The 13,547-nt window shown below is 39.7% G+C and overlaps 1 protein-coding gene across 1 annotated transcript; it reads left to right on the top strand.

The window, feature by feature from the left end:
• Positions 1–1,742: 1,742 nt before the first annotated feature.
• LOC139716283 (uncharacterized) lies at positions 1,743–9,272 on the top strand. The gene is made up of 8 exons (XM_071627849.1): positions 1,743–1,958; positions 2,403–2,587; positions 2,795–3,476; positions 4,450–4,552; positions 5,114–5,926; positions 6,645–6,737; positions 7,691–7,854; positions 8,660–9,272. Exons 1-8 carry the CDS (start codon positions 1,788–1,790, stop codon positions 8,750–8,752), a joined length of 2,304 nt encoding a protein of 767 aa, XP_071483950.1. The 5' UTR covers positions 1,743–1,787; the 3' UTR covers positions 8,753–9,272.
• Positions 9,273–13,547: the final 4,275 nt, after the last annotated feature.

The raw sequence follows: 13,547 nt of genomic DNA, 5'->3' as shown, positions 1-13,547 counted from the left end.
TATTACTTAGTTCGGACACGCAGTGGTGGGGCCAATTTCAAGAGTATGCCGACATCTTTTGCACCTAGTCCTTGCACCAGAATCACAAATTATTTATCCCACAAATCACCGTACACATTCTCACAAAGCGGATGACAAAGAAAAAAAATCGGCAAATGAGGCTTAAATTTCGTATTTTACGGTAAAATGTCTGTCTTGAACATTTCGAAAAGTTCACGCAACAACAACAACAAAAAAACCTTGTGAGAAATCGACAACTGGTTGACTCTACTTCTAGTTTAGGTGCTTTGTCTATTGGAGCTGCACGCGCGGGTGATGAGTTGCGGGCCCCTAGGCCTTAGCGCACAACTATTCAATTCCACATCGTTCGCGTTTGAGGACGATAGCTGTAAATTTCCGATATCGATCTGTGAACTTTTGGTTCTATTTGGAATCTTCAGCATTTTTCCTGTATGTGAGTGGGATTTCATAGAATTTCAGTCGTGAAATGTGATTCAAACATGCATAAATATTAACTATGACGAGGTGCGGGTCACTCAACTATAAATTTGAGGTAAAAAGTGATTTTTTTTCATGTTTTTACATTTTTAGCGATTTCGGTTCACACAAAGTTCTGTGAGGCTAATCTCCGAAGTCTTGTACGTACAGAATGTCATTAGTACGCAAAAATATGCGTGTCCGGTAATACCATGGTGTCCGGTGACTAATGCGTGTCTGGTAATACCATGGTGTCCGGTGACACCATGCCTGCCTATACTACTAGAAAAATTCTAACGTTAACCATTTGCTAACGTTAGACATCTAGTTGTTTAGAATCTAACAAATAGATTTAAACTCAAGAGTGATAGGGTACTGATATTATAAAATTTAGATACTTTCTAGACCTTTCACTATGCGTGATCATCATGTAAATGTGATGCAGTTTCATACAGCATTAGAGAATGGTCTACACACACTGTATGAGGTTTTGGTAATACGTTTGGCTTGCAATGTGCCGAAGGTACTCGTAGCAGCAGGATCAAGTTCTTATGTCCCAAATCAAACAAACGCAATGCATGAAATTTTGCCTAAATTTTGATTAGCGTCTCCTGAGTGAGGGAGAGAAGAAGAGTGGCCCACACCCAGCCCAGTCGTGACCCACAATGTACATATTCCAGATGTACTCTACATCAACTTTGACCGTAAATCTGCTCATGATTTTCCCCTGGCTTAGCCCACTGCTGAAAATTACTCTCTGGAATTATGTTTGACACAGGGGCATGGTGGTATTGCATGGATGGACAAGCAAATTTAGAGGAGCCTAAAAGATTGAATTAGAATAGTCGGCAGTGTTGTAGAACCTACCTGGACTCTATCCGTTAATGTACTTTTGTCTCCATAAAGTTCTAGATAAATTTCCAGAAAACCAAATTGCATGAAAATCACAGGAAATACTGAATAAGATACTTCCAATCACTTACCTAGCATTTGAACAAATTTGGTCGGTGGGTAGTAGGAAGCGTTTAATATTACAAAGTTTTTGTCATTTTTCAAAACGACTCGCTCTTCATGAGCTTCACAGCTCATGCTGCCCACACAGTCTGAAACTGTAATTACAAATGTAATGTAACTTTGTTGATAGTCCCTTTGTGTCAACCCCTCATTTAATGTGTAATGCTGCCAACAGGTTCATTAGCATGATTTTTCTTTTTAATGTGCAGATTTTTCTTTTCATTTTTTTTTTACAGCTGTGCTAGGCCTGAAATAGCTGCTTCAGTGCTGCAGAGAAAGGGATAGTTGCAACAAACATGAATCGATCAAGGAGCAGCGCCTCCTCTGTTGCCAGTGGGGCAGCTGCCCTTCTCCAGAAGGCAAGAGGCCACTTGCGTGGCCAGAGCTTCGGCCTGGAGAGCAAAAGCAGCTCGTTGACCTCCCAGAAGCATTCAGCCACCAAAGAAGATGATGAAGACGATGTTGCAGTAAGTATCTAGAGTTTATAAATCACTTCAAACATGCTGAGAACCTCTGTGAAAGCGAACAAGCTGAGTGGTTCCATGCTGGCTTTTGTGTCACATATTCAATTGATGTCACACAATATTGAGGAGGAAATATATTTTGTAACCATATTGAGGAGGAAATATTTTGTAGCCATGAAATAAAAGTTAGTGACACTAACGGCCTAAAGGCCGATGATGGTTAAATTTGAAGCAAACGGAAATTATGAGACTGAACTGATATAACTCTACTCAACCGTTTGAATACAGTTACATGTATTTCTAACCATCATTCTGTGCACTTATTCTTTTTTTTTTTTAAATGTGAACCATTTTATTCTATTTTTCTTAATTACACAGACAGCCTGTGTCCCAATACCCTGCAACAATACAGTCATCTTAAATCTTTATTGAAATTCTCTCTTCCAGGCCTATTTATCTCAGCTGTCGAAGAAGACGTCTGGAATGAGGAAGCCTGTCAGTATGGCAGCAGATGATGTCAGCTCTAGTCTGAGTGACCTCAGTCTGTCTGATGACAAAGGGTCCCACGCACCCAGTCAGCCAGCCTCGTCCAGTCAGCAGTTCAGCAAATTCCTGAAGAAGTCATCAACTAGGTATGTAGAATAGGTAAACTTGTGCTTAACTTCAATGCGGTTATGAATTAATGTGGAGCACATTCTATGTTGGATACAGAAACCATTTGTTTAGTTAAAGAGCAGAATATTAACTAGGAGGCAATTCAACAAACACTGTCCCCAGTAATGTTACTGTTTGAAATTAGATCTTCATTTCTAATACATATTCTTGCTTTGTATTCTAAGCTCTGTGTCAAAGAGCCAATCCTCGCTGCAGGGTTCACAGAAGAGCTCAACAGCAGCACACCACCAGGCCAGCAGCATTGCCAAGAGACCGTCTTCAAGCTTCACATCTAGTGCCCTCCAGCGGGCATCCAAGCTCAGTGCCAAGATCACTGCCAGGTCAAAGGGCATGACAGCTCCTCTGGACAGTGACTCCTCGGACACAGACCTTGCAGGTCCAGCCTCCAAGCAGAAGGCAGGGACTGGACCAGCCCGTGTGGCATCTGGCCTCATGCTAGACGATGCACCGGAGATGGGGGATGGGAATCGATTTCTGAAGAAGTCCACCAGCAAGGGGCCAGGAAGAGACGCCAGTGCAAGTAAACCTGAGCCGGAAGCCAAACCCAGCAGTGGGGGCGAAGAGAGTGATGATGACTTCCCCATGAGGAGCCTCCATGCACGGGATTCTATGGAGGTGCTGGAGGCGGCAAAGCCTCGTCGAACAAAGACGCTGGATTCGCTGGTGGAGAAGCAGGAACCATTTCAGACATCAACCCCCAGTGCAGTTGGGAAGGCAGGAAAGAAGAAGGGTGGTGTCTATGATAGGATCATGGCTCAGCTGGATACGGACGAAGAGGATGTGGCAGAGCTGATTGGAGGAATCTCACAAGCCTCCTCCCCAGAACCAGTGGTCACTCCTGTGAAGGTATGTACGACTTTAGATGTGATGTGGACTTCTGTTAAGATGAACGTTTACCATAGATTAATTCTTGCTCCTCTAACTCATTTTCCTGGTCTTAAAAGTTTGTCCTTTCTATTTTCTTTCTCTGTATTGATTTATTTATATTCTTCATTTTTTTTCATTTTTGCCCATGACATCTTATTAATCAGATTAGACATATTAGACATATTTTTAGTTGTAACATAATGTACTTGTGTGTTCTGCAGTGCAGCAGAGTAATGAGATTATGCATACCTGCTTTGAACAGGGTGCAAAAAGAAACAAAAGCAAAACCTTATGAAAATTGCTGCTTGCACTCTGTACATTGAATTGCATCCAGAGTCTGGCCCATTGTCAGCTTATGTAAATACTTTTCTCCCAATTTTGTGGACAGGATAATCTAGAAGACACAATCCTATCAATTTAACAAATTTTGCTTGTTTAAAAAACTAAAGTGAGTGCTAGAGGAGCAAAATCTTGCCACCAACCCTGCACCTCTTTAGTCACAGTACGTGATAACGTGTGTACAACAGGCTATCTACATTCTCATGTATGGTGGCAAAATAGACTGCCATGGTGATTTCTACAATCTCCATTTGGTACCATCTCTCAGATGGGAATAATTGTGCATTACAATGAAAGTTAAAATTTGAAAACTCTGTCATTGACATAAGTGTCATAGTTTGCTCTGGGCTTCTGTTTGCACTCATGTACATCCACTTTTGATTTGTGTGAGTGATGTGCATAAATGGGCACTGCCATGGATGTATCAAGTGCACTATGATTTGTACAGCTTCAATGTTTGCAAACAATGTTCACATAAGCCAATCATTTCTATAAAGAGGATATGAATATACTTACAGCAAATACTCTATTGACATAAGCCTGTACAACGCTGCATATTAAAAGTAGCAATTCATAACACTGTCTTGTTCAATTCACCACTGATCTACAACAGAAGGAAGTCAAAAAACGAGCTGTGACCCCCTACAAACCTGCAGTGGAGCTTTCCGATGATGAGAGTGAGATTGTTACCCCTGCTACATCTCCTGAACCAAAAGGTAAAACTTTTATGTCACTAGGCCTGTGCCATTCCTAGCAGCCGAGCAAGGTGGCAGCAGTCTTATTCATTATTCAAAGCATATAATGACTTCCTCAGGATGGAACATTAGACCTCCTACTGGTTCACCCAAGCCCCCTTTGACTTCAGCCAGAACAAATTCTTAGTCAGTGGACTGGAGCAGGGTGAAAGAAGGTGTCTTAGTCGTGAGCACTGAGCATTCTTTAACCTTGGCTTGGACTAGGCTTTCTTCTGTAACTAGAAATGTTTTTGAGATATCATATTGCTGAAATTGAGCTTCCTTTTTGAGCATTTGTGAGTGCTACAGTACTTGTGGAAATACACTTCATTAGATTGTCTCAGTTTCAACAATATTTTGTCCATTTTGTGCAAGTGGAGAAAAAAAAGCAAAAGAACCCAGCAGTATAGCACTGCACTCCAGTTACGCTACCAATTCAACTAGCTATGTATTAATCTAGAAGTTGTCATTAATTCATTAATTTATTTCACGGGACCCCTTGGTGAACTGCGAGACCATTGACTTCTTGCTTTTTCCCTCTAGTCCAAGCAATGACCATTGAGGATTTGGAGCCAGCTGCCCTCGACCTGTCCAGTGTCCACTCTGAGGGGGACACCTCCATTGCGGAAGAGGTCAGTCTGGGACCAACCTTCTCGGGGCTCCAGACGGTTGATGACCTCCTCCAGTTTGAGGAGATTAGGAGTCCATCTCCCCAGAGAGATCAGCGGAACGACACGCCGGTGGTCGACAGCTACCAAGATGACTTTGAGAGTGTCAGTGAGAGAACTATCAGTCCAGTCATGAGACCGTCTCCCTCACCAAAGCCCATCCTGGCGGAAGAAACATCACTAGCGATGTCCATTGCGTCATCCATCCCGGAAGTTGAGGACAAGTCAGTGGCGGATTCCTACTCCCCAGATTTCTCCCAGGCTTCGAGTTCGCGGCATTCGACCAGGTCGCGCTCCAGTGCTTCTTCGAGATCGCGCAGCAGCCGAAGCAGTCGTAGCCGCTCCAGCAGGTCCCGGGGAAGTAGCACAAATTCCAGAACCAGGTCAAGGACCCCTGATACTTCTCGCAGCGTGAGTAGCATTTCCTCCGGCAAATCCAAATCCAAATCAAAGTCTGGCGACTACTCAGAGGACTTTGACACCGCCTCTCATGGTACAGACTCGGAAGAAAAGACCATTACCAGTGATTTCTCAACTTCCCACAGTGGGTCCAGCCACAAAACTACCTCAGTATCCTCTAGATCAGCTCATAGACATCACAGGGGTCGGTCCAGGAGAAAAGCTGGGCAGGACGCAGCTGTCCAGACGTCCAGCTCTCTCCACTCAATGCAGAGCCACTGGCTGAAGGGTAGGTGGAAACCATGGATTTACATTAATCTTGAATGTTATGCAACCACCTGGAGCTCTGGCTATATCTTGCTCTTGCTTGGAGATGTGCACATATACTTAGTGGTTGTAGTGACACTTAATTTTTCAAGAGTGTGAGCCCTTTCATTGGTACTGCTGAGGACAGTTAAGAGAAATACTTGTAGTCTAATGTCTCAGCACTGACATCATGCCCACAAACATGTGGCATTGTCCTGGCTTAGGTGAAAATCCGTTTGAAAAGTTATGGATCCAGTGTTTTTCCATGATTTAAAATCTTTCAGTTTCTAAATAATGCAGAGTTTTTTTTTTAAATGGAATGGTGTATTCAACATAATGTGCATCCAGCCAAGGCATGATATGATTCAGATTTAATCATGGCTGTTTCAGAGACACATTTTGGAAGGCAGAGCATCTTGTATGGCAGGTGGTAATAGAAAAATTTATTGGATAAGAAATACTCTTGGAAACAAACACTTAAAAAAAAAAAATTTCTTCAATGATGACAGGATGTAAAGTCTGGTGTGAAATCAAACTGGTGTTGTACTACTACTACTACTACTACTACATATGTCTGCTATGTCTTTTTTTTTCCTCCTCCCAAAATCTGTAACAACTACAAAATAAAACCACTTTTTAGGTTATTTGTATGAATGGTGAGACTCCATGGTGTTGATGTTGGTGTGTTTTTCTCCTCAAAGATTATGATTTCCAGACCCCAGGATACTTCAAGATGTTAAGTGCAAACCTGCATGACACCATGTCACACTCTGTGGACCCGAAGGTCTTAGAAAGTAAGTGTAGTTTGTTTTCATTCAAACCTCGTTGGTTTCCTCTTTGCTGTAACGAATTGTCCATGTTAGTTTATCTGTTAGTTTGTCATATACCCAGATCATCTTGAAATGCAATGCAGAGTGAGAGATAGGTTTACAGTGTCATGCATTTGACTTATAATTTTTTTTTTTCACTGAACAGCTTATGTGGCCCATTTTACATGTCACTGAACCACTAACTGTAAAATGTTTAAGTGCACGTATGCATATTTAGATGTACATGTTTGTATGTGCCCTAAATTTTGCAAGTGTAGTATGATGCAAAGTCAGATTTGCAGGACATATTTGCAAGTGGTTAACTTGATAGTTGAGGACCACATTCAGAAAATGACAATATGGTATCATCCCTTTCAAAACAGCCAAGATATCAATTTCCTACCTTAGGGGTGTTACATATTACATGTGCTTTGCATGTGAGGCAATGTTATAATGTATTGCTAATATGACAAAGATATGATGCTGCGAGACACTTGATATATTTTTTTTTAATAGTGTGAACAGTACATGATCTCAAATGCACCGTACTAATCATATGCATAATAATGCATTTTGAGTGTGAGAGGTGAATTCTTATTACAAGGCCAAATATGTATTTGGAGAGTAAATAGTGAAGGATGAATACCAGGGGCCCGTTGCATAAAAGTTACAATTATGGTAACTTTGCCATCCAGTGGTAACTTCCATGGAATTCTTGATTTTGATTGGCTGTTGAGTATTGTTACCATGGTAGTTACCACTGGATGGCAAAGTTACCAAATTGTAACTTTTATGCAACGGGCCCCTGAATGTTGACTGTTAGCAGAGTATACCGATATTGATTCTCCTTGCTTTATTGATAAATAAAAGCGATAAATGTCACATGTGGGTGATTCAACCAATATCTTACGTAACATATCTTTGATTGCCTCTTCCAGCTCTGACCTCCTTTGACCCGAGTGCCTTAGACTATCATGCCAGTCTGCTGAAACAGGTGCAACAGACCAGGCTGGCCGTCACAAACACACTTCGACAGCACCAGGCCTTTCTCGAGTCACTGGAGGAGAACTATGCATACACCACGCTGGAGGAGACAAAATTAGTGAGTGACTGTCCAACTGAAGTCTTGCATGTGTGTGTGTGTGTGTTGGGGGGGGGGGGGGGGTGTGGGTGTGAAAAGAGTGTTTTCACCTCTCTTCACTATCTCCTCCTAAGTGTTGTCATGTGAAATAACTGAAATCTCTTCTGTTGTTGTGCATATGTAATTTATGCTTAAAGAGTGCATTTAAAACAAAATAGATATCAATAGATGAGATACTTTTAGTACTAATGGAGTATGACAGTCTTCTTTCTATTTGTCCTCATCAGGTATAAATCTATAATTGATGTTAATAATTTTCTAGCATTGGTACAGTTGTACTTTTGTATTTTTGTCATTGTGTCTGTGACTTTGTGTCAGTAGCAGTACTTATCTTCTCATTTTGTACACAACCTGTTTACCGTGAAGACTTGCAAATGAAAAGGATGTAACAGAACATCTGAAATAGGATGATATATACTACAGGTGGGTGAGAGTTAGGTATCGTCCCTCGGTTGACAAGATCTCGCATCTTAATAGGCATATACAGTTGTATATAAAAACCATCTTACTCAATTTTGAATGTCAAAAATATCGATTTGAGTTTTAGAAACTATACTAATATTGATCTAATCCAAAGCAATATATTTCTACACTATTTAATGTCAACATGGATTTTATTTTGGGAGAATGTTGCAACAGTAAAAAAGTTCTTTTGCTCTCGTGAAATAGATTTTAGAGGTACGAGATCTTGTCATCCCATGGTCAGTATGTCACATATTAAGTGTCAGCATGAATGATGAATACATGCTCATTTTTTCCTTCATAGTTTATCAAGAGACAGAAGAAGAGGAGAAGGAGACGTGAGGAAGAGACTGGGGCAGCTCTCCAGGAAGTTGACATGAATGTGGAGTCACTGTAGGCAGTGGCAAGCAGCATGCTGTGTGGGACTCTTTCTTGCCATGTTTGAGATCTCAACAACTCAAGAGTAGCATGGCGATGTAAAATAAAAATGAACTAATATATATGCCGTATATTGAGCGAGTCTGATATTACGCAAATCGGGACTTCCTGTTAATTTTGGGAGTGGTTAATTTTCCGAATGTGCTGCAATGGACGGAGAAATGTATGTGTGCACATTGCGTTCATGTCAGAATCAGAGATTTTTATGCGCATTAGAATTTGCAATTTGCACCTGACTTGCAAAATTCGGAAGATAAAAACCCCACAAAATATATGCCGTACATACAGTATGCCTACACTGACATGTACTGGATGGGCTGTTCAAACTGTCTGCTTTTAATAGTGAGTGAGCCAATATAGTCGGAGCCTCTTTCCTCATGTGTGTTCAATCTCCTGTGGATAAACCCTGTGTGGAAACAATCATATTTCAAGACTGATGCACATTCTTGCCAAGTGCATGCTGTACCTATTGGCCTTGAGATGGCAAAACAACGTATGTCGAAAATTCATGAAAATTGACGTAGTCACATATTTCAGCATATTTTAGTATAATATAACTCTTGGCCAAATCTTGAAATCAGAACCCATTCCGTTACTGAGATATGATGCTCCCTCCAAGTGGGAATTGTTCAAAATTTTGTTGGCAAAACAACGTATTTACAAGCAATACGTTGTTTTGCCATCTACGTGTTTATGCAGTAATTGCGCGCCTGCAGAAGCGCGCGCATATTGACGTTGTAGGACATTACACGTGCGGCAGTGATCGAGACTTACGTTGTTTTGCCGTATCAATGGCAATAGCGTGGTTATGTTGAGACGGCAAAACAACGTATGTTTTGATTAGATGCAAATTATTCTAAAAATAAAGGGTCTCATGAAATCAATTTGCAGTCACTTTATTACTGATACTGTTTGTCCTTCTAGGGTAAGATATGAAGTGTTTAACGAGCTGTAGGTTTGCAAAACTTCAAACTTGATTTACTGTAAATGCTGTTGGATGTAGATATGTTGATTTGCCATCTCAAGGCTGCTATGAAATGATAGGAGAAGCAGCCAAATAGCCACAGGAAAGAGAAGTCTTGTATTCCCTTCCTGTCCACCAAAACTTTCACCATTCTCTCCATGTGTGTCATAAATTCTAGGTATTGCCTAATTTTGCAGCTGCACACACTGGCCTTTGTCACTGAAGTCTTTATCCATTCCATTCAAGATTTATAGTTTAAGTAAGTTAATATATCCCATTTAGTGTTATAAAATTTATTGTGAAATTTTAATTTTCAAATTTTGTAGTGAAGGTCTGATTTTGTTGGAACATTATGCCATTCTGTTTGTGTGATTTTCATGTGTGACATAAAACCAAAGTGCACTTCGAGTGGAAATGCACTTTCAAGAAGAAGACCGGTTAAATACAAAAGGGGGGGGGGGTGTCAGACTCTAAAAGTCACTGGCAATTAAACTCTTTGTATTATGTTCATTTTCATTGGTCTTGTGTGAAAAACAACAAATTCTCAACTGATTCACTTGTTTTCTTAAAAAAAACCCAAAACAGCAACAGCAACTGCCAGTTTGATCAAGTTTTGGTGTTCAAATGGAGGGGGGGGGGGGGCAAAGGGTTTCCAATTTTGATTCTTTCCTGATTCATAGGCATTGCACCAAGGATAAAGAGTGTCTGGTTGAGAGCCTAGGGTTGAGGGCTTGGTTTTTCATCTAGGCTAAGACTGGTTTAGGAGTCAGTCAGGACTTAGGGTTCAGGGATGTGACATTTTAAGGGTGATTCATGTATAATGAGTCAAAAAGAGGGATATGCCAAATGGGATTATAGAGCTGCCAACCACATTAAGTATGTTCTAGCAATATTTAGTATAATTGTCCTTTCCCTCTCTCTCTCTCCAAAAAGGAGAAAATATGTTATTTGATTTTTTTTTTTCTTAAATATGACTTGGCATGCTTACTCTGTGCCATTTTACCACTTTCTAACCAAAACATAATTTTGATTTTTTTTTTTAATCAGAAAACTATGTTTGTGTGTGTGTGTGTGTGTGTTTTTTTTTTTTTCTGTGCATCAGTATGTTGTTTGATCGGCAGAGGTTTGCATCCCTTGGATTAGGCTGCTCAGAAACAAACCTTAGGAATGGAATCAGACCGACGAAAGTTGAAAATATGAGGTTTCAATCACTCATCAGGCAATGCAAAGTACATATGGTGCTCTGTTGAGAATACATATTGCCCATTTTAGATCAATAGTATGTGTGACTGCTTGGTGTTACGCCACGTGAAGGACAAGTTAGAAAAAAAAATGAGTTTATTTGTGACAATGCTTTGAACACAGTGAACTCTGACCCCAGAATGTTGAAGAAGTACAGAGATTCACCAGAAATGTGTGTGCTATGAAAAGTGCCTGTTCAGCCACCGAGATGAAATGCCTTTGTACAATGTAGTTTGTCTACTATTGATTTTGGTTAGAGCTGTAATTTGTAACTCAGTGCAGCCATTGCGTGTGATGTTAGAAGTATTAGAGGCCATATTACTTCTCTGATTAAAGTTTATTGAGAAGACCCAGTGCAATGAGCATATGTAAGTTGAATTTCCGCTTCACATTTAAAGGACAAGTTCACCTTCATAAACATAAGGATTGAGAGAATGCAACAATATTAGTAGAACACATCAGTGAAAGTTTGAGGAAAATTGGACAATCGATGCAAAAGTTATGAATTTTTAAAATTTTTGTGTTGGAACCGCTGGATGAGGAGACTACTACAGCTTGTGAGTCATATGCGTACAACAGTATAAAGAAAATGTAAAGAAAATTCAACATATTTTCACTTTTTTCGCATAATAAAAGAGCACTTGACTTGCCTCTTTCTAAAGGCAAGGGGAATAATATTACCCATAACATCTGTCGGTAACGAGTCGGGGGAATGTGTACTTTTTTCAAAAGATGAAATTTTGTTAAATTCTCTTTATATTTTCCTTATATTGTTGTACGCATGTGACATCTAAGTTATTCATACACTGCAGTAGTCTTCTCATCCAGCGGTTACTGCACAAAAACTTCAAAAATTCATAACTTTTGAACGGATTGTCCAATTTTCCTCAAACTTCTAATGATGTGTTCTACTAATATTGCTACATTCTCTCAATCCTTATGTTTATGAAGGTGAACTTGTCCTTTAAGAAATCATCATTAAACTGCATTCCGCAGAGACTTTGATGACATTTGTTGATGACGTTCGTGTTTGGTTTGTTGCTGGTACAATGCACTTGTAATTTAGGTGATCACACCGTGCAGTGAGTACTTGACCACGTACAGAAAGATAAGCCAGTCTGTATGCTAGTAGGCCTACTGTTGTTAGTTACAGAAACTTTATGATTTAGCTTGTTTGTTTGTTTTTTGTGCTGCTTGAAGGAATTTGGAGAAACATTTGGGATTGCCATTGCATCCAAGTGATGTGGTTAGCACTAAAAGTTTTTGATTTCATTAAGTTTGATCATTGTCTTCACACTACATTAAGTGCTTGACCGAGACTTTTGAGGACCAGTCCACTTGAATCAAGTACATGTATGTTACACTAACCATGACTCATCATCATAACAAAACAATGGCTGAGAGAGATCACAATACCATCTATGTGAGAGAAATTAGAGTATCATCCCAACCCCCACACACAAAAGAAAAACAAACCAAATTATGAAGAAACCGACAAGGATGAGGCAAAACCCTTTTCTCATTGCCAAACTTAACCCGTTCCATACTGAATTCTGAAATCCCTATAGATTTAGTACACAGGCCACCAGGTTCCCGTATGGAACTGATTAAGGAGGCAGATTGCTCCAAATGAATCAAAATGACAAGATGTACTACATTCATACAAAGTAGCATTCTCCATTGGTCTGCAAAGTTCATGCATAGCAGTATGATAATCTCACACGTCACAAGCAAACATAATAAATATTGTTTTGAATTTTGAATACATATGAAGAGTTCTCAAAAACCGATAAGTCCATATTTACCAAATGGAGATATTTGCGATTAAAGGTCAAGAAAAATAAAGAGAATAATACGAAAAATTTTGCTTCTTTTGACCATAACTTCAAAAGTTTACCTTTATATGTAGTGACCAATATATCATTTAAAAGGTATTATTTTGTACTTTATGACAGAGACCGTACTACAAAATCTTCAAAAATGGACTTATCGGTTTTTGCAAACAAACTCTTCATATATATATATATATATATATATATATATATATATATATATATATATAAGGTGAAGCGGCTTGGCCTCGTACGTTGTGGGTGCTGCATTATCTTTAGGTATATGTGTGACGGAGGAATGACTCGCGAATTGGTGTGAATGTCATGTTGCTGTCTATATTCTGTTTTGTTTTTATTTTGCCTTATTCTGTTCAAATGCAAATTGGTTGCTTTTCTGCTTTTATGTTTATGTCTCATCAAGCCCTTAAAAAAGACTGGTTACACAGTCGAAAGCTTGGGAGAATAAAAGGCCATAGTGAACATTACTGCAACGTCTGCTAGTCATTCCTCCGTCTCACACACACACACACACACACACACACACACACCATATATATATATATATATATATATATATATATACTCCTAGATGGGTCATTTGGAAGGCATTTCCATTTGTTTTATATGCAAATTTTAAAATACATGTTCAATGGCAATTTACGCAATGGAGACACGAAAATTGTCTCCTTAATGACCAGTTGTCTCCCTAATGAAGA

This window comes from Diadema antillarum, unplaced genomic scaffold, assembly GCF_040938485.1.
Source record: "Diadema antillarum isolate AM-2024a unplaced genomic scaffold, OU_Dant_1.0 scf00000063, whole genome shotgun sequence".
Classification (NCBI taxonomy): domain Eukaryota; kingdom Metazoa; phylum Echinodermata; class Echinoidea; order Diadematoida; family Diadematidae; genus Diadema; species Diadema antillarum.
The sequence above is the reverse complement of the archived record's forward strand: the minus strand, read 5'-3'. Positions and strand labels throughout refer to the sequence as shown.

Excerpts from the sequence above, each read along its gene's own strand:
- LOC139716283 (XM_071627849.1), top strand. The coding sequence starts at position 1,788 with ATGAATCGATCAAGGAGCAGCGCCTCCTCTGTTGCCAGTGGGGCAGCT. Across the intron at positions 1,959-2,402 it reads ATGATGAAGACGATGTTGCA|GCCTATTTATCTCAGCTGTC; the intron begins GTAAGTATCTAG and ends TCTCTCTTCCAG. Across the intron at positions 5,927-6,644 it reads GCAGAGCCACTGGCTGAAGG|ATTATGATTTCCAGACCCCA; the intron begins GTAGGTGGAAAC and ends TTCTCCTCAAAG.